This window comes from Pelophylax lessonae, assembly GCF_965119305.1.
Source record: "Pelophylax lessonae genome assembly, chromosome: 13".
NCBI classification, from domain to species: domain Eukaryota; kingdom Metazoa; phylum Chordata; class Amphibia; order Anura; family Ranidae; genus Pelophylax; species Pelophylax lessonae.
Window position 1 is genome coordinate 284555 of NC_138780.1, and position 27144 is coordinate 311698.

At 49.7% G+C, this 27144-nt stretch overlaps 1 protein-coding gene across 1 annotated transcript in view; it reads left to right on the forward strand.

The window, feature by feature from the left end:
* Window positions 1-24688, forward strand: part of NECTIN4 (nectin cell adhesion molecule 4) — a 122570-nt gene extending 97882 nt beyond the window's left edge. The window contains exons 3-9 of the mRNA XM_082242503.1: window positions 9772-10062; window positions 10172-10283; window positions 15581-15732; window positions 17150-17297; window positions 20988-21066; window positions 23137-23205; window positions 24288-24688. Of these exons, the coding sequence (XP_082098629.1) occupies window positions 9772-10062; window positions 10172-10283; window positions 15581-15732; window positions 17150-17297; window positions 20988-21066; window positions 23137-23205; window positions 24288-24587 (1151 nt within the window). The 3' untranslated portion in view covers window positions 24588-24688. The remainder of the gene's footprint in view (window positions 1-9771; window positions 10063-10171; window positions 10284-15580; window positions 15733-17149; window positions 17298-20987; window positions 21067-23136; window positions 23206-24287) is intronic.
* The last annotated feature ends 2456 nt before the right edge of the window (window positions 24689-27144 follow it).

Sequence of the window (27144 nt, forward strand, 5' to 3'; positions counted from 1 at the left end):
GTCATCACCTCCATCCACTGCCGTCTCCTTCCCTATTGTATCTAGTGTACCCAACTGTCATCACCTCCATCTACCCCCATCTCCTTCCCTATTGTATCTAGTGTACCCAACTGTCATCACCTCCATCCACCCCCATCTCCTTCCCTATTGTATCTAGTGTACCCAACTGTCATCACCTCCATCCAGTGCCATCTGATTATCTATTGCATCTAGTGTACCCAACTGTCATCACCTCCATCCACCACCATCTCCTTCCCTATTGTATCTAGTGTACCCAACTGTCATCACCTCCATCCACCACCATCTCCTTCCCTATTGTATCTAGTGTACCCAACCATCATCACCTCCATCCAGTGCCATCTGATTATCTATTGCATCTAGTGTACCCAACTGTCATCACCTCCATCCACCACCATCTCCTTCCCTATTGTATCTAGTGTACCCAACTGTCATCACCTCCATCCACTGCCATCTCCTTCCCTATTGTATCTAGTGTACCCAACTGTCATCACCTCCATCCACCACCATCTCCTTCCCTATTGTATCCAGTGTACCCAACTCTCATCACCTCCATCCCCTGCCATCTCCTTTCCTATTGTATCTAGTGTACCCAACTGTCCTCACCTCCATCCACTGCCATCTCCTTATCTATTGTATCTAGTGTACCCAACTGTCATCACCTCCATCCACTGCCATCTCCTTTCCTATTGTATCTAGTGTACCCAACTGTCATCACCTCCATCCACCACCATCTCCTTTCCTATTGTATCTAGTGTACCGAACTGTCATCACCTCCATCCACTGCCATCTCATTCCCTATTGTATCCAGTGTACCCAACTGTCATCACCTCCATCCACCCCCATCTCCTTTCCTATTGTATCTAGTGTACCCAACTGTCATCACCTCCATCTCCTTTCCTTTTGTATCTAGTGTACCCAACTGTCATCACCTCCATCCACCCCATCTCCTTCCCTATTGTATCCAGAGTACCCAACTGTCATCCCCTCCATCTACCCCCATCTCCTTTCCTATTGTATCTAGTGTACCCAACTGTCATCACCTCCATCTCCTTTCCTTTTGTATCTAGTGTACCCAACTGTCATCACCTCCATCCACCCCATCTCCTTCCCTATTGTATCCAGAGTACCCAACTGTCATCCCCTCCATCTACCCCCATCTCCTTCCCTATTGTATCTAGTGTACCCAACTGTCATCACCTCCATCCACCCCCATCTCCTTCCCTATTGTATCTAGTGTACCCAACTGTCTTCACCTCCATCTACCCCCATCTCCTTCCCTATTGTATCTAGTGTACCCAACTGTCATCACCTCCATCCACCCCCATCTCCTTCCCTATTGTATCTAGTGTACCCAACTGTCTTCACCTCCATCTACCCCCATCTCCTTCCCTATTGTATCTAGTGTACCCAACTGTCATCATCTCCATCCACTGCCGTCTCCTTCCCTATTGTATCTAGTGTACCCAACTGTCATCACCTCCATCTACCCCCATCTCCTTCCCTATTGTATCTAGTGTACCCAACTGTCATCACCTCCATCCACCCCCATCTCCTTCCCTATTGTATCTAGTGTACCCAACCATCATCACCTCCATCCAGTGCCATCTGATTATCTATTGCATCTAGTGTACCCAACTGTCATCACCTCCATCCACCACCATCTCCTTCCCTATTGTATCCAGTGTACCCAACTCTCATCACCTCCATCCCCTGCCATCTCCTTTCCTATTGTATCTAGTGTACCCAACTGTCATCACCTCCATCCACTGCCATCTCCTTTCCTATTGTATCTAGTGTACCCAACTGTCATCACCTCCATCCACCCCCATCTCCTTCCCTATTGTATCTAGTGTACCCAACTGTCTTCACCTCCATCTACCCCCATCTCCTTCCCTATTGTATCTAGTGTACCCAACTGTCATCACCTCCATCCACTGCCGTCTCCTTCCCTATTGTATCTAGTGTACCCAACTGTCATCACCTCCATCTACCCCCATCTCCTTCCCTATTGTATCTAGTGTACCCAACTGTCATCACCTCCATCCACCCCCATCTCCTTCCCTATTGTATCTAGTGTACCCAACTGTCATCACCTCCATCCAGTGCCATCTGATTATCTATTGCATCTAGTGTACCCAACTGTCATCACCTCCATCCACCACCATCTCCTTCCCTATTGTATCTAGTGTACCCAACTGTCATCACCTCCATCCACCACCATCTCCTTCCCTATTGTATCTAGTGTACCCAACCATCATCACCTCCATCCAGTGCCATCTGATTATCTATTGCATCTAGTGTACCCAACTGTCATCACCTTCATCCACCACCATCTCCTTCCCTATTGTATCTAGTGTACCCAACTGTCATCACCTCCATCCACCACCATCTCCTTCCCTATTGTATCTAGTGTACCCAACCATCATCACCTCCATCCAGTGCCATCTGATTATCTATTGCATCTAGTGTACCCAACTGTCATCACCTCCATCTACCCCCATCTCCTTCCCTATTGTATCTAGTGTACCCAACTGTCATCACCTCCATCCACCCCCATCTCCTTCCCTATTGTATCTAGTGTACCCAACTGTCATCACCTCCATCCAGTGCCATCTGATTATCTATTGCATCTAGTGTACCCAACTGTCATCACCTCCATCCACCACCATCTCCTTCCCTATTGTATCTAGTGTACCCAACTGTCATCACCTCCATCCACCACCATCTCCTTCCCTATTGTATCTAGTGTACCCAACCATCATCACCTCCATCCAGTGCCATCTGATTATCTATTGCATCTAGTGTACCCAACTGTCATCACCTTCATCCACCACCATCTCCTTCCCTATTGTATCTAGTGTACCCAACTGTCATCACCTCCATCCACTGCCATCTCCTTCCCTATTGTATCTAGTGTACCCAACTGTCATCACCTCCATCCACCACCATCTCCTTCCCTATTGTATCCAGTGTACCCAACTCTCATCACCTCCATCCCCTGCCATCTCCTTTCCTATTGTATCTAGTGTACCCAACTGTCCTCACCTCCATCCACTGCCATCTCCTTTCCTATTGTATCTAGTGTACCCAACTGTCATCACCTCCATCCACCACCATCTCCTTTCCTATTGTATCTAGTGTACCGAACTGTCATCACCTCCATCCACTGCCATCTCATTCCCTATTGTATCCAGTGTACCCAACTGTCATCACCTCCATCCACCCCCATCTCCTTTCCTATTGTATCTAGTGTACCCAACTGTCATCACCTCCATCTCCTTTCCTTTTGTATCTAGTGTACCCAACTGTCATCACCTCCATCCACCCCATCTCCTTCCCTATTGTATCCAGAGTACCCAACTGTCATCCCCTCCATCTACCCCCATCTCCTTTCCTATTGTATCTAGTGTACCCAACTGTCATCACCTCCATCTCCTTTCCTTTTGTATCTAGTGTACCCAACTGTCATCACCTCCATCCACCCCATCTCCTTCCCTATTGTATCCAGAGTACCCAACTGTCATCCCCTCCATCTACCCCCATCTTCTTCCCTATTGTATCTAGTGTACCCAACTGTCTTCACCTCCATCTACCCCCATCTCCTTCCCTATTGTATCTAGTGTACCCAACTGTCATCACCTCCATCCACCCCCATCTCCTTCCCTATTGTATCTAGTGTACCCAACTGTCTTCACCTCCATCTACCCCCATCTCCTTCCCTATTGTATCTAGTGTACCCAACTGTCATCACCTCCATCCACTGCCATCTCCTTCCCTATTGTATCTAGTGTACCCAACTGTCATCACCTCCATCTACCCCCATCTCCTTCCCTATTGTATCTAGTGTACCCAACTGTCATCACCTCCATCCACCCCCATCTCCTTCCCTATTGTATCTAGTGTACCCAACCATCATCACCTCCATCCAGTGCCATCTGATTATCTATTGCATCTAGTGTACCCAACTGTCATCACCTCCATCCACCACCATCTCCTTCCCTATTGTATCCAGTGTACCCAACTGTCCTCACCTCCATCTACCCCCATCTCCTTCCCTATTGTATCTAGTGTACCCAACCATCATCACCTCCATCCAGTGCCATCTGATTATCTATTGCATCTAGTGTACCCAACTGTCATCACCTCCATCTACCCCCATCTCCTTCCCTATTGTATCTAGTGTACCCAACCATCATCACCTCCATCCAGTGCCATCTGATTATCTATTGCATCTAGTGTACCCAACTGTCATCACCTCCATCCACCACCATCTCCTTCCCTATTGTATCCAGTGTACCCAACTCTCATCACCTCCATCCCCTGCCATCTCCTTTCCTATTGTATCTAGTGTACCCAACTGTCATCACCTCCATCCACTGCCATCTCCTTTCCTATTGTATCTAGTGTACCCAACTGTCATCACCTCCATCCACTGCCATCTCCTTCCCTATTGTATCTAGTGTACCCAACTGTCATCACCTCCATCTACCCCCATCTCCTTTCCTATTGTATCTAGTGTACCCAACCATCATCACCTCCATCCAGTGCCATCTGATTATCTATTGCATCTAGTGTACCCAACTGTCATCACCTCCATCCACCACCATCTCCTTCCCTATTGTATCTAGTGTACCCAACTGTCATCACCTCCATCTACCCCCATCTCCTTCCCTATTGTATCTAGTGTACCCAACCATCATCACCTCCATCCAGTGCCATCTGATTATCTATTGCATCTAGTGTACCCAACTGTCTTCACCTCCATCTACCCCCATCTCCTTCCCTATTGTATCCAGTGTACCCAACTGTCATCACCTCCATCCACTGCCATCTCCTTTCCTATTGTATCTAGTGTACCCAACTCTCATCACCTCCATCTACCCCCATCTCCTTTCCTATTGTATCTAGTGTACCCAACTGTCATCACCTCCATCTACCGCCATCTCCTTTCCTATTGTATCTAGTGTACCCAACTGTCATCACCTCCATCCACTGCCATCTCCTTCCCAATTGTATTCAGTGTACCCAACTGTCATCACCTCCATCTACCGCCATCTCCTTTCCTATTGTATCTAGTGTACTCAACTGTCATCACCTCCATCCACCACCATCTCCTTTCCTATTGTATCTAGTGTACCCAACTGTCATCACCTCCATCTACCCCCATCTCCTTCCCTATTGTATCTAGTGTACCCAACTGTCATCACCTCCATCTACCCCCATCTCCTTCCCTATTGTATCTAGTGTACCCAACCATCATCACCTCCATCCAGTGCCATCTGATTATCTATTGCATCTAGTGTACCCAACTGTCATCACCTTCATCCACCACCATCTCCTTCCCTATTGTATCTAGTGTACCCAACTGTCATCACCTCCATCTACCCCCATCTCCTTTCCTATTGTATCTAGTGTACCCAACTGTCATCACCTCCATCTACCCCCATCTCCTTCCCTATTGTATCTAGTGTACCCAACTGTCATCACCTCCATCTACCCCCATCTCCTTCCCTATTGTATCTAGTGTACCCAACCATCATCACCTCCATCCAGTGCCATCTGATTATCTATTGCATCTAGTGTACCCAACTGTCATCACCTTCATCCACCACCATCTCCTTCCCTATTGTATCTAGTGTACCCAACTGTCATCACCTCCATCTACCCCCATCTCCTTCCCTATTGTATCTAGTGTACCCAACTGTCATCACCTCCATCCACTGCCATCTGATTATCTATTGCATCTAGTGTACCCAACTGTCTTCACCTCCATCCACCCCCATCTCCTTCCCTATTGTATCTAGTGTACCCAACCATCATCACCTCCATCCAGTGCCATCTGATTATCTATTGCATCTAGTGTACCCAACTGTCTTCACCTCCATCTACCCCCATCTCCTTCCCTATTGTATCCAGTGTACCCAACTGTCATCACCTCCATCTACCGCCATCTCCTTTCCTATTGTATCTAGTGTACCCAACTGTCATCCCCTCCATCTACCCCCATCTCCTTCCCTATTGTATCCAGTGTACCCAACTGTCATCACCTCCATCTACCCCCATCTCCTTCCCTATTGTATCTAGTGTACCCAACTGTCATCACCTCCATCCACTGCCATCTCCTTCCCTATTGTATCTAGTGTACCCAACTGTCCTCACCTCCATCCACTGCCATCTCCTTATCTATTGTATCTAGTGTACCCAACTGTCATCACCTCCATCTACCCCCATCTCCTTCCCTATTGTATTCAGTGTGCCCAACTGTCATCACCTCCATCTACTGCCATCTCCTTCCTTATTGCATCTAGTGTACCCAACTGTCATCACCTCCATCCACCACCATCTCCTTTCCTATTGTATCTAGTGTACCCAACTGTCATCACCTCCATCCACTGCCATCTCCTTCCCTATTGTATCTAGTGTACCCAACTGTCATCACCTCCATCTACCGCCATCTCCTTTCCTATTGTATCTAGTGTACCCAACTGTCATCACCTCCATCCACTGCCATCTCCTTCCCTATTGTATCCAGTGTACCCAACTGTCATCACCTCCATCCACCCCCATCTCCTTTCCTATTGTATCTAGTGTACCCAACTGTCATCACCTCCATCCACCCCATCTCCTTCCCTATTGTATCCAGAGTACCCAACTGTCATCCCCTCCATCTACCCCCATCTCCTTTCCTATTGTATCTAGTGTACCCAACTGTCATCACCTCCATCTCCTTTCCTTTTGTATCTAGTGTACCCAACTGTCATCACCTCCATCTACCCCCATCTTCTTCCCTATTGTATGTAGTGTACCCAACCATCATCACCTCCATCCACCCCCATCTTCTTATCTATTGCATCTAGTGTACCCAACTGTCATCACCTCCATCCACCACCATCTCCTTCCCTATTGTATCTAGTGTACCCAACTGTCATCACCTCCATCCACTGCCATCTCCTTATCTATTGTATCTAGTGTACCCAACTGTCATCACCTCCATCTACCCCCATCTCCTTTCCTATTGTATCTATTGTACCCAACTGTCATCACCTCCATCCACTGCCATCTCCTTATCTATTGCATCTAGTGTACCCAACTGTCATCACCTCCATCCACTGCCATCTCCTTCCCTATTGTATCTAGTGTACCCAACTGTCATCACCTCCATCCACCCCCATCTCCTTCCCTATTGTATCCAGTGTACCCAACTGTCATCACCTCCATCCACTGCCATCTCCTTCCCTATTGTATCTAGTGTACCCAACTGTCATCACCTCCATCCACTGCCATCTCCTTCCCTATTGTATCTAGTGTACCCAATCGTCATCACCTCCATCCACCCCATCTCCTTCCCTATTGTATCTAGTGTACCCAACTGTCATCACCTCCATCCACTGCCATCTCCTTTCCTATTGCATCTAGTGTACCCAACTGTCATCACCTCCATCCACCCCCATCTCCTTCCCTATTGTATCTAGTGTACCCAACTGTCATCACCTCCATCCACTTCCATCTCCTTCCCTATTGTATCTAGTGTACCCAATCGTCATCACCTCCATCCACCCCATCTCCTTATCTATTGCATCTAGTGTACCCAACTGTCATCACCTCCATCCACTGCCATCTCCTTCCCTATTGTATCTAGTGTACCCAACTGTCATCCCCTCCATCTACCCCCATCTCCTTTCCTATTGTATCTAGTGTACCCAACTGTCATCACCTCCATCCACCCCCATCTCCTTCCCTATTGTATCTAGTGTACCCAACTGTCCTCATCTCCATCCCCTGCCATCTCCTTCCCTATTGTATCTAGTGTACCCAACTGTCATCACCTCCATCCACTGCCATCTTCTTCCCTATTGTATCTAGTGTACCCAACTGTCATCACCTCCATCCACCCCATCTCCTTATCTATTGCATCTAGTGTACCCAACTGTCCTCATCTCCATCCCCTGCCATCTCCTTCCCTATTGTATCTAGTGTACCCAACTGTCATCACCTCCATCCCCTGCCATCTCCTTCCCTATTGTATCTAGTGTACCCAACTGTCCTCATCTCCATCCCCTGCCATCTCCTTCCCTATTGTATCTAGTGTACCCAACTGTCATCACCTCCATCCGCCCCCATCTCCTTCCCTATTGTATCTAGTGTACCCAACTGTCCTCATCTCCATCCCCTGCCATCTCCTTCCCTATTGTATCTAGTGTACCCAACTGTCATCACCTCCATCCACTGCCATCTCCTTCCCTATTGTATCTAGTGTACCCATCTGTCATCACCTCCATCCACTGCCATCTCCTTCCCTATTGTATCTAGTGTACCCAACTGTCATCACCTCCATCCACTGCCATCTTCTTCCCTATTGTATCTAGTGTACCCAACTGTCATCACCTCCATCCAATCCATCTTCTTCCCTATTGTATCTAGTGTACCCAACTGTCATCACCTCCATCCACTGCCATCTCCTTCCCTATTGTATCTAGTGTACCCAACTGTCATCACCTCCATCCAATCCATCTTCTTCCCTATTGTATCTAGTGTACCCAACTGTCCTCTCCTCCATCCGCCCCCATCTCCTTTCCTATTATATCTAGTGTACCCAACTGTCATCACCTCCATCCACCCCATCTCCTTTCCTATTGTATCTAGTGTACCCAACTGTCATCACCTCCATCTACACCCATCTCCTTCCCTATTGTATCTAGTGTACCCAACTGTCATCACCTCCATCCACCACCATCTCCTTCCCTATTGTATCTAGTGTACCCAACTGTCATCACCTCCTTCTACAATGTACACCCTACACCCTACAGTGTGCACAGTCCTATACCCTGCAGTGTGCACAGTCCTATACCCTACAGTGTGCACAGTCCTATACCCTACAGTGTGCACAGACCTATACCCTACAGTGTGCACAGCCCTATACCCTACAGTGTGCACAGTCCTATACCCTACAGTGTGCACAGCCCTATACCCTACAGTGTGCACAGTCCTATACCCTGCAGTGTGCACAGTCCTATAAACTACAGTGTGCACAGTCCTATACCCTACAGTGTGCACAGACCTATACCCTACAGTGTGCACAGACCTATACCCTACAGTGTGCACAGACCTATACCCTACAGTGTGCACAGACCTATACCCTACAGTGTGCACAGTCCTATACCCTACAGTGTGCACAGACCTATACCCTACAGTGTGCACAGACCTATACCCTACAGTGTGCACAGTCCTATACCCTACAGTGTGCACAGTCCTATACCCTACAGTGTGCACAGCCCTATACCCTACAGTGTGCACAGTCCTATACCCTACAGTGTGCACAGACCTATACCCTACAGTGTGCACAGTCCTATACCCTACAGTGTGCACAGTCCTATACCCTACAGTGTGCACAGTCCTATACCCTACAGTGTGCACAGCCCTATACCCTACAGTGTGCACAGTCCTATACCCTACAGTGTGCACAGCCCTATACCCTACAGTGTGCACAGTCCTATACCCTACAGTGTGCACAGTCCTATACCCTACAGTGTGCACAGTCCTATACCCTACAGTGTGCACAGTCCTATACCCTACAGTGTGCACAGTCCTATACCCTACAGTGTGCACAGCCCTATATCCTACAGTGTGCACAGTCCTATATCCCATACAGTGGACATTTCTCCAGCCTCTATTTATTCATGCAATGTCACTATGTAATTGGCTCTTAGAGCATCTTCTGATATTCTTTTTCATGCCCTCTTCTTATCACAGTTCCTCCTTTGCCAACGCTGAACCCTGGGCCACCGCTGGTGGAAGGAGTGGGCCAGACAAAAGCGGCCTCTTGTACGGCAGAGGGAAACCCTGCCCCAAGACTTACCTGGCAGACAGAGGTGACTGGCACAAACTTATCTAGCACTTTCAATCATCAACGTTCGACGTCGGTGACCAGTGAGTTTTATGTTGTGCCGGTGCGCAGTATGAATGGGAAGACACTGAGCTGTGTAATATCACACCCTGGATTCCAGGAGGAGAAGAGGATCACCCATGTTCTCTCTGTGAAGTGTAAGTACTGCAAGCCTGAAGGGAGAACTGTCTGTGTTACCTCATTGCAATCCAATTCCTGCACTCTGATCCCAGCTGACACCATAACATCTGATATTTTCTCTGTCAGATCTTGCCGAGGCATCTATACAAGGCCACGAGGGATGGTTTGTGGGAAAAGATGGTGCTTCCCTCCAATGCTTGTGTGATGGCAACCCGCCACCAATCTACCAGTGGTCAAGGTAAGGGTTTCCATGATACCCAAATCAACCATTTTTAATATGAAAAATGGGTCCAGTCTGTGAAGACAAACTCAGAATTTTTACAAATCATCCGCCCGTCATAGTCATGATTCCGGACAATGAGAATATGAATTGACGGATCTCCCATCTGGTACCGGTCACCACCATGTCTTACCATTGACAGTCTGGTGAGAAGACCCAACCCCAGTAGTGCAACTAACACTACCAAGAGTGACCATCTGTCTTCATGTCTGATATTGTGGGGACCAGGGGCCGGGCTGGCAGTGTGAAGATGTCATGTGATCACTCAGAACCAATGTAGTGAAGGCTGGCAGTGTGAAGAGGTCATGTGATCACTCAGAACCAATGCAGTGAAAGCTGGCAGTGTGAAGAGGTCATGTGATCACTCAGAACCAATGTAGTGAAGGCTGGCAGTGTGGTGAGGTCATGTGATCACTCAGAACCAATGTAGTGAAGGCTGGCAGTGTGAAGAGGTCATGTGATCACTCAGAACCAATGCAGTGAAGGCTGGCAGTGTGGTGAGGTCATGTGATCACTCAGAACCAATGTAGTGAAGGCTGGCAGTGTGGTGAGGTCATGTGATCACTCAGAACCAATGTAGTGAAGGCTGGCAGTGTGGTGAGGTCATGTGATCACTCAGAACCAATGTAGTGAAGGCTGGCAGTGTGGTGAGGTCATGTGATCACTCAGAACCAATGTAGTGAAGGCTGGCAGTGTGAAGAGGTCATGTGATCACTCAGAACCAATGTAGTAAAGGCTGGCAGTGTGGTGAGGTCATGTGATCACTCAGAACCAATGTAGTGAAGGCTGGCAGTGTGGTGAGGTCATGTGATCACTCAGAACCAATGTAGTGAAGGCTGGTGTTCCGTGAGAATTACCTACCCCGTCACTTCCGGTTCACGGCAGTGTGTGTAACGCGAGCAGTTACATTAAAACAGCTGTGCTGCACTATGAGTCATCTCCGCTCCTATCCCGGTCACTTCCCTGATCTCGGCTACTAAATATAAAAGCGGCGGCGGCTGTATGAAAAGATAAATCACGGAGCCGCCAGCCGCTTTTATATTTACTAGCCAAGATCAGGGAAGTGACCGGGACAGGAGCGGAGATGACTGATAGTGCAGCACAGCTATTTTATGTCACCGCCACGTCGGTAGGTTTTTTTAACGGACACCGAGATCGTTTCAGACTAGTGCGCATGCGCACTAGTCTGATCCTCAGCTCTTCCATTAGGTATCCGGGGCTGTGAGCATGCGCACTGCTGCGCTACTCAGCTGTTCCTGGCCGGAAGTGACGAGGGTAGGTTTTTCTCACGGGGTAGGTAATTCTCACGTTACACCGGCAGTGTGAAGAGGTCATGTGATCACTCGGAGCCAATGTAGTGAAGGCTGGCAGTGTGGTGAGGTCATGTGATCACTCAGAACCAATGTAGTGAAGGCTGGCAGTGTGGTGAGGTCATGTGATCACTCAGAACCAATGTAGTGAAGGCTGGCAGTGTGGTGAGGTCATGTGATCACTCAGAACCAATGCAGTGAAGGCTGGCAGTGTGGTGAGGTCATGTGATATGCTGCACTGATAGGCTGCACTAATATGCTGCACTGATAGGCAGCACTGATGGGCACTGATAGGCAGCACTGATGGGCACTGATAGGCAGCACTGATGGGTGCTAATAGGCTGCACTGATGGGCACTGATAGGCAACACTGATAGGCACTGATGAGTCTGCACTGATGGGCACTACTGCCTCGTTTCCACTGAGTGGTACGGTATGGTTCGGTTCAGTACGGTACGGTTCTGTACGGTACACATTGCGTTTCCACTGCCAATAGTACCCTTTTCATGATAGGCGTGGTGTAGCTGGTCACAGCAGGAAAGCTGTGATAGACGATTCTCTGTCAACCAATCAAAGTTCTGCAGAGTGTAGCTCCACCCAGTTGGTACGGGTCTAATGTGCTTGGTACCCCAACGAAAGGGTACCAAAAAGTGGTACGGTACGGTTCGGAATTAGGGTACCATTCATAATGGAAATGGCATAAATAGCGTACCGAACCGAACCGTACCAGAAAGCTCAGTGGAAACGCACCATAATAGGCTGCACTGATGGGCACTGATAGGCTGTACTGATTGGCACTGATAGGTGGCACTAATGGGCACTGATAGGCAGCACTGATAAGTATTGATGAGTCTGCACTGATAGGCTGCACTGATGGGCACTGATAGACGGCACTGATAAGCATTGATGAGTCTGCACTGATGGGCACTGATAGGCAGCACTGATGATCAGTGTAAACAATGTACTGATAGCCTCCTCCCAATTGGCAGCTCTCCTGTCCTGACAAAGACACAGAAAGGACTGCCGATAACCTGCTGTTTAAATGTGATCAGCTGGTCACATGGTAAAGAGTCGCTGGGATTGGCCCTTTACTGTGATCAGCAGTCACAGAGAGCGCAGGATGTGCCCCAGGGCGCATGTGGGAGGTGGAGTTCTGGGAGGATATCCATGGAGGCCCTTCCAGAACTGGATGCCCGGGGCTTGGATGGAAGGTGGGGGGGGTCAGGGGGGCCCTTCATGATTTCTTGAACAGAGTCCCTGAAGGTTTTAGTTATGGCTCTGATAGCCGCCATGTAATAGTGGGAGTAATGTGGTGGGAAGGGGGTGAGTGCAGTGCGGTGGGCGGGGGGGTCAATACATATAATGAGAGCAGTGGGCCGGGGGGGGGGGGTGAATGTTGTGTGCAGGGGGGGGGCGATGGATGCACTGCGGGGGGCACAGGGGGGTGAAAACATAATGAGAGCAGTGCGATGAGGGGTGGTGAGAGCAGTGCGGCAAGGGGACGAATACATATGATAATGAGAGCAGTGCGGCGGGGGGTGAGTGGGTGAGTGCTGTGAGGCGAAGGGGTGAAAGCAGTGCAGCAGGGGGAGGGGGTGGTGAGAGCAGCGCGGTGGGAGTGAGTACTGTGAGGTGGGGGGGTGTAAGAGCAGTGCAGTGGGGGGGGAATGAAAGCAGTGGGGGGGTGGTGAGTGCAGTGGGGTGGTGAGTGCAGTGAAGCGGGGTGGTGAGTGCAGGGTGGCGGGGTGGTGAATGCAGTGTGGCGGGGGGTGGTGAGAGCAGCGTGGTGGGTGGTGAGTACTGTGTGACGGGGGGGATGTTAGAGCAGTGCAGCGGGGGGGGGGGATGACAGCAGTGCGGGGGGTGGTGAGTGCAGTGTGGCGGGGGGTTAGTGCAGGGCAGTGGGGGAGTGAATACATATGGTGAGAGCAATGCGGTGGAGGGGTGAGAGCAGTGCAGTGGGGGGGGGGTGAGAGCAGTGCGGTGGGGGGTAAGTACTGTGAGGCGGGGAGGTAAGTGCAGTGTGGCGGGGGGGGTGGTGAGAGCAGCGCGGTGGGTGGTGAGTACTGTGTGGCGGGGGGGATGTTAGAGCAGTGCAGCGGGGGGGGGGGTAAGTACTGTGAGGCGGGGAGGTAAGTGCAGTGCGGCGGGCAGGGGGTGAGTGCTGTGAGACAGGGGGTGCTGAGAGCAGTGCAGCGGGGGGGTGAGATCAGTGCAGCGGGGTGAGTGCAGTGCAGCAGGCGGCGGTGGTGGGGGGGGGGATAGTCGAATTGCGCTGACGTCAGCCAGCCTCAGGCTTGGATATAAATGGGGAGATGAAAGTGAAGATGTCATCTGGGATGAGAGAGAAATCGCTGATTCATCCAGAAAAGGAGAAGCAACGAAACGCGCCGAGACACGCCTGGGAGAGAGCGATACGAAGTGCGGACCGGTCATGTCAGCCTGGTTAGGCACCATTTCTGGGGCCCCCGGGTTCCATTAGGTCACCATAGATGGTTTCTATGGTCAGTAGACAGGAGGGGGGCCCATGTCAGTGCTTTCATTCCTCCGCCATGTCTGCCCCCCCCGGGGCTCCTCGCCCGTCACTGTGTGGGAATCGGAGCAGCTGGAGATTCCGGTCGGACCGGTTGATGATGTCATGGGATGATCACACCTTCCCTGCGAGCCGCGGCTTGTGTCTGAGTAACCCTTTCATCTGTGGAGGAGAGAAGAATTGAGGGGAGTTATATTCTGGCACACCGCTGACTTCCTGCCCCCATGTCCCCTAACAGCCAGGGGGGAGTTAAATTCCGGGACACCGCTGTTTTCCTGCCCCCATGTCCCCCAACAGCCAGGGGGGAGTTAAATTCCGGCACACCGCTGTTTTCCTGCCCCCATGTCCCCTAACAGTCAGGGGGTAGTTATATACTGGCACACCACTGACTTCCTGCCCCCATGTCCCCCAACAACCAGGGGGGAGTTATTTTCGGGCACACCGCTGACCCCCAACAACCAGGGGGAGTTATATTCCGGCACACCGCTGACCCCCAACAGCCAGGGGGGAGTTATATTCCGGCACACCGCTGACCCCCAACAGCCAGGGGGGAGTTATTTTCGGGCACACCGCTGATCCCCCAACAGTCAGTGTTCAGTGATTGCCGAGTGATTAGCAGTGGAAAATCTGCAGCTCTGACTCTATAGCAGATCATTATCCAACATGGCGGCCCCAGGACTGAATTTGTTACATTGTAGCATTGCATCTGACGGACTCAGCCGATACATTTTACCTTCCATATATTTGGGGTACTGGGCGCCTGGATCCAATGAGAGGTCCATATCGTTAGCTTTCAGAATGTGGCCCTCGGGGTACGCAGGGGCCATTGCTTGGCTCTTGGGTGAAAGTATCAGCAATGCAGGAAACAGAAGTCCAGATATCATTTCTGTAGACAGGATCCTTAAAAAAAAGGTTTGTGGGGTTCAGAAGGGCCCCCCTTCATTAGAATTCCTAACTCCTGTGCTTGGATCTACTATTCTCCAAAATTCGGGGACCCTGATGAAGGCGGAACCCATGAAACGTGTCGGCTCTGGAACCGATCATGTGATCAATAAATTATATCTGGACTTAGAAACATAGAATGTGTCGGCAGATAAGAACCATTTGGCCCATCTAGTCTGCCCAATATATCTGAATCCTATGAATAGTCCCTGGCCCTATCTTATATGAAGGATAGCCTTATGCCTATCCCATGCATGCTTAAACTCTATTACTCTATACTCTAGACTTCTATTCCTGATAGGTCCCGGTGACTCCTCCCTCCCATGACATCATCACTCACACTGTGCCAGGCACCCCCACTAACATCCATTGTGCTCCTCCCACTCGATAGAGCTCCCATGCTACACACAATGCTGAATATTCCCGAATTGTACGGAAATCGGTATTTTATCCTCGTATTTTCTCTTCCAGGGAGAACGGATCTCTTCCCAAGGAGGTGAAATTTGATGGGGACAGATTGCTCTTTCCGGGGCCCCTCAGTGTGGAGGGCGCAGGACTCTATAGCTGCAAGGCATCCAATGACGTGGGCAGCAGACAGGCCAGTGTCACCATCAATATAACAGGTCAGTATACTCACTCCACACTCCAAGCCTTAAATCCACACTCTGAGACCAACTCCACACTCCAAGTCTTAAATCCACACTCTGAGACCCAACTCCAAACTCTCAGACCCAATTTCACACTCCAGGACCTAGGTCCACACACCAAGACCAAACTCCACACTCTGAGTCCCAACTCCATACTCCGAGTCCTAACTCCACACTCCAAGACTCAACTCCACACTCCATGATTCAACTCCCCACTCTGAGACCCAACTCCACACTTCAGGATCCAACTGCACACTCCGAGACCCAACTCCACACTTCAAGCCCTAAATCCACGCTCTGAGACCCAACTCCACATTCCAGGGCCCAACTCCACACTCCAAGACCCAACTCCAAACTCTAGGACCCAACTCCACACTTCAAGCCCTAAATCTACCTTCCAGGACCTAACTCCACACTCCAATACCCAACTCCAAACTCTAGGACCCAACTACACACTTCAAGCCCTAAATCTACCTTCAAGGACCTAACTCCACACTCCAAGATGCAACTCCACACTCCAGGATTCAACTTCCACTCTTAGACCCAACTCCACACTCCAGGATCCAACTCCACACTCTGAGACCCAACTCCACACTCCAGGATCCAACTCCACACTCTGAGACCCAACTCCACATTCCAGGAGCCAATTCCATACTCCAAGACCCAACTCCACACTCTGAGACCCAACTCCACACTCCAACATCTAATTCCACACTCCAAGACCAACTCCACACTTCAAGACCCTATTCCATACTTCAAGACCCTATTCCATACTCCGAGACCCAACTCCATACTCCAGGACCTAGCTCCACTCTCCGAGACCCAATTCCACACTCCAAGACCCAATTCAACACCCCAAGACCCAATTCCACACTCTGATACCCAAATCCACACTCCGAGACCCAATTCCACACTCAGAGACCTAATTCCATACACCAATACCCAAATCCACACTCCGATACCCAATTCCACACTCTCAGACCCAAATCCACACTGAACTGACATCTCGTGAAGTTTGTTCAGTTGTATTTTCCCAGAAGAACTTCCTGTTCTGTCCAACTATTGCAGCCAAAATTGAGCCAAATGATGATGTCACCTCCCTGCCGATGGGTTCTTCATAGTGTATTGTAGAGTGATGCACTGAGCAGGACCTGGTGAGGATTCCAGAAATCAGTAGAGTGAAAATGTTTCTGTAGGTCACTTCATTATATGCCCATCATTTGGCCCCTGTGGACAGCCTCCATCAAATTGGAATAAATGGGTTAATATCACTTGATCACATCACATGCCTCTCCTCTCACTCACAATGTACTACAGATCACTGATCGATTATTATTGATAACTCTTCATATTTCACCTCATGGGTCATCTTCATCGTTCCTTTTATCCACAGAGTATGAGCCCAGGAAAGTGGACCTCGTGTCTGTATCTCTGGTGTCGGTGGCTGTGGTGACCGCCATCCTGCTGGTGATCCTGGTGATAACGGTTGTTATGGTGAATCGCCATCATAAAAGGAGGACAAAGAGACTCTCCGAGAAAATGTACGTTCCATTACCAGGAGCCTTCCTTCCCCTTCTACCATCATATATGCAGCCAGGGGCAGATAGGGGGATACAACCAGGGAAGATGGAAGGGGCAATACAACCAGGGCAGAGAGGGGATACCACCAGGCAAGATGGAAGGGGGTGAAAAAACTAGGGCAGATGGAAGAGGGTGATACAACCAGGAGCAGATAGGTAAGGATTTGGTGGCCCGGGGGCCCTCTGTAATACAGGCAGTGGATCTGGGGCCCTCTGTAATGGAGGCAATTTTTCTGGGGCCCTCTGTAATGGAGGTGGTTAATTTGGAGTTCCAGTGCCCTCTGTAATAGAGGCGGGGGTCTGGGGCTTTGGGGACCTCTGTAAAAGAGGCAGGGGGTCTGTGGCATTGGTGTCCTCTGTAATAGAGGCAGAAGACCTTGGCATCTGGGGCCTTCTAAAGTACAGGCAGGGGGATCTGGGGCCCTCTGTAATAGAGATAGGGGGTCTGGGGCCCTCTGTAATGGAAGTAGGGGGTCTGGGGCCCTCTGTAATAGAGGTAGGGGATCTGGGGCCCTCTGTAATGGAAGTAGGGGGTCTGGGGCACTCTGTAATAGAGGTAGGGGGTCTGGGGCAGTCTGTAATGGAAGTAGGGGGTCTGGGGCCCTCTGTAAGAGAGGTAGGGGGTCTGGGGCCCTCTGTAATAGAGGAAGGGGGTCTTGGGCAGTCTGTAATGGAAGTAGGGGGTCTGGGCCCTCTGTAAGAGAGGTAGGGGGTCTGGGGCCCTCTGTAATAGAGATAGGGGGTCTGGGGCCCTCTGTAATAGAGTTAGGGGGGCTAGGGCCGTCTGTAATGGAAGTAGGGGGTCAGGGCCCTCTGTAATGGAAGTAGGGGGTCTGGGGCCCTCTGTAATAGAGTTAGGGGGGCTAGGGCCGTCTGTAATGGACTAGGGGGTCAGGGGCTTTCTGTAATGGAAGTAGGGGGGCTAGGGCCCTCTGTAATAGAGGTAGGGAGTCTGGGGCCCTCTGTAATAGAGATAGGGGGTCTGGGGCCCTCTGTAATAGAGGTAGGGGGGCTAGGGCCATCTGTAATGGAAGTAGGGGGTCTGGGGCCCTCTGTAATAGAGGTAGGGGGTCTGGGGCCCTCTGTAATGGAAGTAGGGGGTCTCGGGCCCTCTGTAATAGAGGTAGGGGGTCAGGGGCCCTCTGTAATGGAAGTAGGGGGTCTGGGGCCCTCTGTAATGGAAGTAGGGGGTCTGGGGCCCTCTGTAATGGAAGTAGGGGGTCTGGGGCCGTCTGTAATGGAAGTAGGGGGTCTGGGGCCTTCTGTAATTGAAGTAGGGGGTCTGGGGTCCTCTGTAATGGAAGTAGGGGGTCTGGGGCCCTCTGTAATAGAAATAGGGGGGCTAGGGCCCTCTGTAATGGAAGTAGGGGGTCAGGGACCCTCTGTAATAGAGGTAGGGGGTCTGGGGTCTTCTGTAATGGAAGTAGGGGGTCTGGGGCCCTCTGTAATGGAAGTAGGGGGTCTGGGGCCCTCTGTAATAGAGGTAGGGGGTCTGGGGCCCTCTGTAATGGAAGTAGGGGGTCTGGGGCCCTCTGTAATGGAAGTAGGGGGTCTGGGACTTTCTGTAATGGAAGTAGGGGGGCTAGGGCAGTCTGTAATGGAAGTAGGGGGTCTGGGGCCCTCTGTAATAGAGGTAGGGGGTCTGGGGTCTTCTGTAATGGAAGTAGGGGGTCTGGGGCCCTCTGTAATGGAAGTAGGGGGTCTGGGGCTTTCTGTAATGGAAGTAGGGGGGCTAGGGCCATCTGTAATGGAAGTAGGGGGTCTGGGGCCCTCTGTAATGGAAGTAGGGGGTCTGGGGCTTTCTGTAATGGAAGTAGGGGGGCTAGGGCAGTCTGTAATGGAAGTAGGGGGGTAGGGCCCTCTGTAATGGAAGTAGGGGGTCTGGGGCCCTCTGTAATGGAAGTAGGGGGTCTGGGGCTTTCTGTAATGGAAGTAGGGGGTCTGGGGCTTTCTGTAATGGAAGTAGGGGGGCTAGGGCCGTCTGTAATGGAAGTAGGGGGGCTAGGGCCGTCTGTAATGGAAGTAGGGGGTCTGGGGTCTTCTGTAATGGAAGTAGGGGGTCTGGGGCCCTCTGTAATGGAAGTAGGGGGTCTGGGGCCCTCTGTAATAGAGTTAGGGGGGCTAGGGCCGTCTGTAATGGACTAGGGGGTCAGGGGCTTTCTGTAATGGAAGTAGGGGGGCTAGGGCCCTCTGTAATAGAGGTAGGGAGTCTGGGGCCCTCTGTAATAGAGATAGGGGGTCTGGGGCCCTCTGTAATAGAGGTAGGGGGGCTAGGGCCATCTGTAATGGAAGTAGGGGGTCTGGGGCCGTCTGTAATGGAAGTAGGGGGTCTGGGGCCTTCTGTAATTGAAGTAGGGGGTCTGGGGTCCTCTGTAATGGAAGTAGGGGGTCTGGGGCCCTCTGTAATAGAAATAGGGGGGCTAGGGCCCTCTGTAATGGAAGTAGGGGGTCAGGGACCCTCTGTAATAGAGGTAGGGGGTCTGGGGTCTTCTGTAATGGAAGTAGGGGGTCTGGGGCCCTCTGTAATGGAAGTAGGGGGTCTGGGGCCCTCTGTAATAGAGGTAGGGGGTCTGGGGCCCTCTGTAATGGAAGTAGGGGGTCTGGGGCCCTCTGTAATGGAAGTAGGGGGTCTGGGACTTTCTGTAATGGAAGTAGGGGGGCTAGGGCAGTCTGTAATGGAAGTAGGGGGTCTGGGGCCCTCTGTAATAGAGGTAGGGGGTCTGGGGTCTTCTGTAATGGAAGTAGGGGGTCTGGGGCCCTCTGTAATGGAAGTAGGGGGTCTGGGGCTTTCTGTAATGGAAGTAGGGGGGCTAGGGCCATCTGTAATGGAAGTAGGGGGTCTGGGGCCCTCTGTAATGGAAGTAGGGGGTCTGGGGCTTTCTGTAATGGAAGTAGGGGGGCTAGGGCAGTCTGTAATGGAAGTAGGGGGGTAGGGCCCTCTGTAATGGAAGTAGGGGGTCTGGGGCCCTCTGTAATGGAAGTAGGGGGTCTGGGGCTTTCTGTAATGGAAGTAGGGGGTCTGGGGCTTTCTGTAATGGAAGTAGGGGGGCTAGGGCCGTCTGTAATGGAAGTAGGGGGGCTAGGGCCGTCTGTAATGGAAGTAGGGGGTCTGGGGTCTTCTGTAATGGAAGTAGGGGGTCTGGGGCCCTCTGTAATAGAGGTAGGGGGTCTGGGGTCTTCTGTAATGGAAGTAGGGGGTCTGGGGTCCTCTGTAATGGAAGTAGGGGGTCTGGGGCTTTCTGTAATGGAAGTAGGGGGGCTAGGGCCGTCTGTAATGGAAGTAGGGGGTCTGGGGCCCTCTGTAATGGAAGTAGGGGGTCTGGGGCTTTCTGTAATGGAAGTAGGGGGTCTGGGGCTTTCTGTAATGGAAGTAGGGGGGCTAGGGCCGTCTGTAATGGAAGTAGGGGGTCTGGGGCCCTCTGTAATAGAGGTAGGGGGGCTAGGGCCATCTGTAATGGAAGTAGGGGGTCTGGGGCCCTCTGTAATGGAAGTAGGGGGTCAGGGACCCCCTGATGTGCATTGATGGATCTTCCGGAGGTGTTGTACAATGTATGGGTCCTGTTGGTCATGTAGCCCCTCCCCCACCAGCAGATATCTGCCATATTGGACAATCTGCCATCTCCTGTCAGTAAATCTTTTCCTGTTTTTCAGCGAGGAACTTTCTACATTGTCCAGACAGGCATCGAGGAGAAGACTTTCTACCTCAGCCAGCACTGACACCCGCATGCAGGTGAGGGGGAAGGGTGCCGCCTTTAGTATGATATATGGAGGGTCCCACCATCTCTCCTCCACGTTCGATCCTTAGTTCTGACTTTTTCTTCCTGTGGAATTATTCAGATATAATGAAACAGATACGGCGAGGTAAAAGTATGTGACCCCCCGGCTGATTTTGTACGTTTGCCCACTGACAAAGAAATGATCAGTCTGTAATTTTATTGGTCGGTTTATTTTACCAGTGAGAGACGGAATAACAACAAAAATATCCAGAAAAACGCATTTCATAAAAGTTATAAATTGATTTGCATTTTAATGAGTGAAATAAGTATTTGATCCCTTAGTAGTTGGTGGAGAAACCCTTGTTGGCCAATCACAGAGGTCAGACGTTTCTTGTAGTTGTAACAACAAACAAACACAAGGGGGCACCGGCCTAGTGCATTATCATTTGGGTGGTTTATTTAAAAAATAAGGATTAAAAATACTCACAAACGAGTTCTTGTTAAAAGCATGCCACAAAAGGAACACAGTCCTCAGTAAAGGTATCCGAGGATGAGTAGTCCCTTCGATTCTTGAAGGCTAACGCGTTTCGAGGCCTAGCCTCTTAGTCAGAGCCTAGGAGCGCATGTCAAGGCCCTCTTGTTTCTTGTAGTTGGCCTCCAGGTTTGCACCCATCTCAGGGGGGAATTTTGTCCCACTCCTCTTTGCAGATCCTCTCCAAGTCATTGAGGTTTCCAGGCTGACGTTTGGTAACTCGAACCTTCAGCTCCCTCCACATATTTTCTATGGGATTTGGGTCTGGAGACTGGCTAGGCCACTCCAGGACCTTAATGTGCTTCTTCTTGAGCCACTTCTTTGTTGCCTTGGCCGTGTGTTTTGGGTCATTGTCATGCTGGACCCAATCCATGACCCATTTTCAATGCCCTGGCTGAGGGAAGGAGGTTCTCACCCAAGATTTGATGGTACATGGCCCTGTCCATCGTCCCTTTGATGCGGTGAAGTTGTCCCCTTAGCAGAAAAACACCACCAAAGCATAATGTTGCCACCTCCATGTGTGACCGGGGGGGGGGGGGGTGTGGTGTTCTTGGGGTCATAGGCAGCATTCCTCCTCCTCCAAACACAGTGAGTTGAGTTGATGGCAAAGAGCTGGATTTTGGTCTCCTCCGACACCCAGTTCACCTCTGAATCATTCAAATGTTCATTAGCAGACATCAGACGGGCTGTACCATGTGATTTCCTGAGCAGGGGGACCTTGCGGGTGCTGCAGCATTTCAGTCCTCCATGGTGTAGTGTGTTACCAATTGTTTTCTTGGTGACGATGGTCCCAGCTGAGATCATTGAGAAGATTCTCCCGTGTAGTTCTGGGCTGATTCCTCACCGTTCTCCATCATCATTGGACCTCCACGAGGTGAAATCTTCCATGGAGCCCCAGACTGAGGAGACTGACAGTTATTTTCTGTTTCTTCCAACTGTTGTCACCTCTCACCAAGCTGCTTGGCGATGGTCTTGTAGCCATTCCAGCCTTGTGTAGGTCTCCAATCTTCTCCCTGACATCCTTGGACAGCTCTTTGGTCTTGGCCATGGTGGAGAGATTGGAATCTGATTGGTTGATTCTGTGGACAGGTGTCTTCTATACAGGTAACAAGCTGAGATTAGGAGCACTCCCTATAAGAGAATCCTCCTAATCTCAGCTCATCTCACCTGGGAGCCAGAAATCTGCTGATTGATCGGGGATCAAATACTTATTTCACTCATTAAATGCAAATCAATTTATAACTTTGTTGAAATGCGTTTTTCTGGATATTTTTGTTGTTATTTTGTCTCTCACTGGTAAAATAAACCGACCAATAAAATTATAGACTGATCATTTCTTTGTCAGTGGGCAAATGTACAAAATCAGCAGGGGGGTCAAATACTTTCCTCCCTCACTGTATAATGACACAGATATATTATTCCGGATATAATGACTTGGATATAATATTCCGGATATAATGACTCGGATATAATATTCCGGATATAATGACTTGGATATAATATTCCGGATATAATTACCCTGATTTAACGGCGGCCCTTTCTCTTGTTACAGCTGGAAGAAAGCCTCCATTTGAGGCATCACCCCGACAGTCTGAGGGACCCCAGTATCAGCTCAATCATGGTAAGAATTCTGATAGAAGCAGATTGTGTGTACAATGTCTCCCCCTGGTGGACACAAAGCTAACTAACAGATTTCCTTTATCCTGAGAATAGAATGGGATTTCTTGTACCTCAATGATGTCAGCAGATATTTGGGAAAGAAACGTCTGATAGCCGGATATGAAATGACATCACAGCAGAGATACAAATCCTCACATTTATTCCCAAATTGGTCAAAAACAACCATACCTTAACAGGGACATAATGACCATAATAATTATATTGTATAGACCAAAGGGGGCAATGAGCTATAGGGGGCAACTGTATGGACTATAGGGAGCAACTGTATGGACTGTAGGGGGCAACTGTATGGGCTATAGAGAGCAACTGTATGGACTATAGGGGGGACTGCATAGACTATAGGGGGAAACTGTATGGACTATAGAGAGCAACTGTATGGACTATAGGGAGCAACTGTATGGACTATAGGGGGGACTGTATAGACCATAGGGGGTGACTGTATGGACTATGGGGGGGTGACTTTATGGACTATAGGGGGGTGACTGTATGGACTATGGGGGGTGACTGTATGGACTATAGGGGGTGACTGTATGGACTATGGGGGGTGACTGTATGGACTATAGGGGGTGACCATATGGACTATAGGAGGTGACTGTATGGACTATGGGGGGTGACTGTATGGACTAGAGGAGGTGACTGTATGGACAATAGGGGGTGACTGTATGGACTATGGGGGGTGACTGTATGGACTAGAGGAGGTGACTGTATGGACTATAAGGGGTGACCATATGGACTATAGGAGGTGACTGTATGGACTATGGGGGGTGACTGTATGGACTAGAGGAGGTGACTGTATGGACTATGGGGGGTGACTGTATGGACTATGGGGGGTGACTGTAAGGGTGATCGGAAATGTTACAGTGAGTGGAATGTTCACCTTTCAGATTGATTGCTGGACTCCACCTATAGTTATCCGGAAATCTTACTATATGTTTTTAGCTGAATTCCTAATTCTTCCACATTAGAGCTGACAGATGAATTTTCCTCTTCTGCATACTGAGACCAATTTCTGTTATCTGGCAGGGAGAAGAAATGGATCGTCGCAGTTACTCCACTCTGACCACTGTGCGGGAGACAGAGACCCAGACGGAGCTCCTTTCCACAGTCCCGGATGAGGAGGTAAAGGAGGAGAGTGAGGGCGAGCAGGAGGAGACGATGGATGGAAAAGAACTGGAGCAGAGTGAGCGAGGCAGCACTGAGGTCATAGAAAACCAACCCTTCATCAAACAGGGAATGATGCATTTCTATCAGGAGAATGGGACCTTACGTGCCAAGCCAAGTACCAATGGGATCTACATCAATGGTAGAGGGCACCTGGTATAACTAGGGCACCCAGACTGAACATCAAAGGTGGAGGGCACCTGGTTTAACTGGGCCATCCAGACTGAACATCAGTGGCATGGGGCAACTGATATAACTGGAGCAACCACGGAAGCTACAGTGACCATTATTGTTATGAAGCCCCAGACTGCAGTCAGTATTACTCTGGTTACATTGCTGGTGCGATGGAGATTATATGCCTTTATAATGGACATAACCGCACTGGGACTGACTGGGACACTCCAACATGTCTGAATTATTGCATGTCTTTACAACACACAATGGGGTATGAACCCAGAAAAGGGGATTTCAACCTCTTCACTCTCAGCCTTCAGTCTGTGGACCCTTTATTACCTGTCTGCAGGATATCTCACCCTGTGCCTGGCCGCTCTAGCTATAGGCTGAACATACTGCCAAATCAGAGCCACACCATGACATGGACCTCTTCTGTACAATATGACATGGACCTCTTCTGTACACCATGACATGGACCTCTTCTGTACACCATGACATGGACCTCTTCTGTACACCATGACATGGACCTCTGATGGGCAATATGACATGGACCTCTTCTGTACACCATGACATGGACCTCTTCTGTACACCATGACATGGACCTCTGATGGGCAATATGACATGGACCTCTTCTGTACACCATGACATGGACATCTTCTGTACACCATGACATGGACCTCTGATGGGCAATATGACATGGACCTCTTCTGTACACCATGACATGGACCTCTGATGGGCAATATGACATGGACCTCTTCTGTACACCATGACATGGACCTCTTCTGTACACCATGACATGGGCCTCTGATGGGCAATATGACATGGACCTCTGATGGACACCATGACATGGACCTCTTCTGTCCACTATGATATGGACCTGTTCTGGACAATATATTTCTGGCCTTGATCCTAGCAGTGGGTCTACAAACAATGAAGGGGCTCCCTAGGGAGGTATCACAGAGGGGTCCTTCACCACATTATAGGGGCTCAAGTAAAAGCTTGATTTTGTTGTGAAGAGTGTAGGAAGAGTTAGAACTTATATAAAGCATTTATTGCTTTTGTGTTCCCCATCAAAATGGGCCCAACTCCCACAGTGGGCACCAGAACATTGGAAGATATCCCCTCTGTTCTGGTGACAACTGAGAAATGATAGATTCCACCTCACTGGAAGAGACAGTTATTGAGCCTATTTCTCCTCAATGGGGACACAGACAGTAATATGAAGCTGACAAAGGTATTAACCCTTCCACATTCAGTCTAGAGTTACCCTTTAACCCTTATGGGTAATGTGAAGGCCATTGAGTCCTTCTTGGCCATAGTTGTCATGGTGTTCCCATTGGATGATCTCAGGGAAGGGCTCAGACCACACACAGCCTTCTCTTTGAGAAGTAAAGGAGCTGAGCTTTGTAAATCACTGAACGGCCCCCCTCTGTAAGTAACTGGAAAGTTGAACCCTTTCCTGTATAATTGTATTAAAGATATTTGTTCTGTGTATTGTATTCTGTCCAATAAGAAGCCTCTCCACGCAGCGTCCCTCCCCTGAGAACTGAATATCATATCTGCCGGTGTCACACTCCAAGGAAAGTGAAGATGAGACAGATGAGCTCTGCTCAGAAGATGAACTGTCCTTCATAGAGAACCGATTATGAAAAAGAGTCTGGAGGGGTCAGATCTTCTGTCAGATGACTCATCATTGACCAGTGAAATGCAGCAAGGCAAAGGGGGCTATGAAAGGGTTAACTGTCACTCATAATTAATACTCCCACTTCTGGTTGCTATGGGTGACAGCACTTTGCACATCATGATCCTTATCCTTATTATCTGTGTGGATTGAGTGACAAAGTGGGGGCCCTCAGGGGTCTCTTGTAGTCTCTCGGAGGCCCCATTAGGATTGACTGACCTATATCGTGTACATAGTTCTGTAAATAAAGTTTCAGCTTGTTTTCTATGGAAATATCGGCAGCCAGGGAATCGTATTTATATGTAATGTATATATTTTATACTTGTATTTATATCGGGGTTCCGAGGATTGGACCATCCTTGCGCAAATTCTTGTACAAAACTGATTGTTACTTGAAGCTGATTGTTTGTAAATGAGAAATAAGGGGGATGTCCGATATCCTGAGTGTGTGTCTGTCATTTCCTCGCATATGGCGCCATGTGCCAGAACCTGACAGTCCAAAACATACAGAGACAACAAAGGGCCAGAAGGGCCATACAATGGGGACAAAAATGACCTGATCCCCTGCAGATTGTGTAAGTTTGCCCACTTACAAAGAAATGGGGGGGGGGTATAATTTTTATCATAAGTGGATTTTATATGATAGAGACAGAATATCAACCAAAATCCAGAGAAAACACATGATACAAATGTTATAAATGGAGTTGCAGTTCAGGGAGTAAAATAAGTATTTGATCCCCTTAGTAGTTGGTGGAGAAACCCTTGTTGGAAGCACAGAGGTCAGACGTTTCTTGTAGATGGAAGCACAGAGGTCAGACGTTTCTTGTAGATGGAAGCACAGAGGTCAGACGTTTCTTGTAGTTG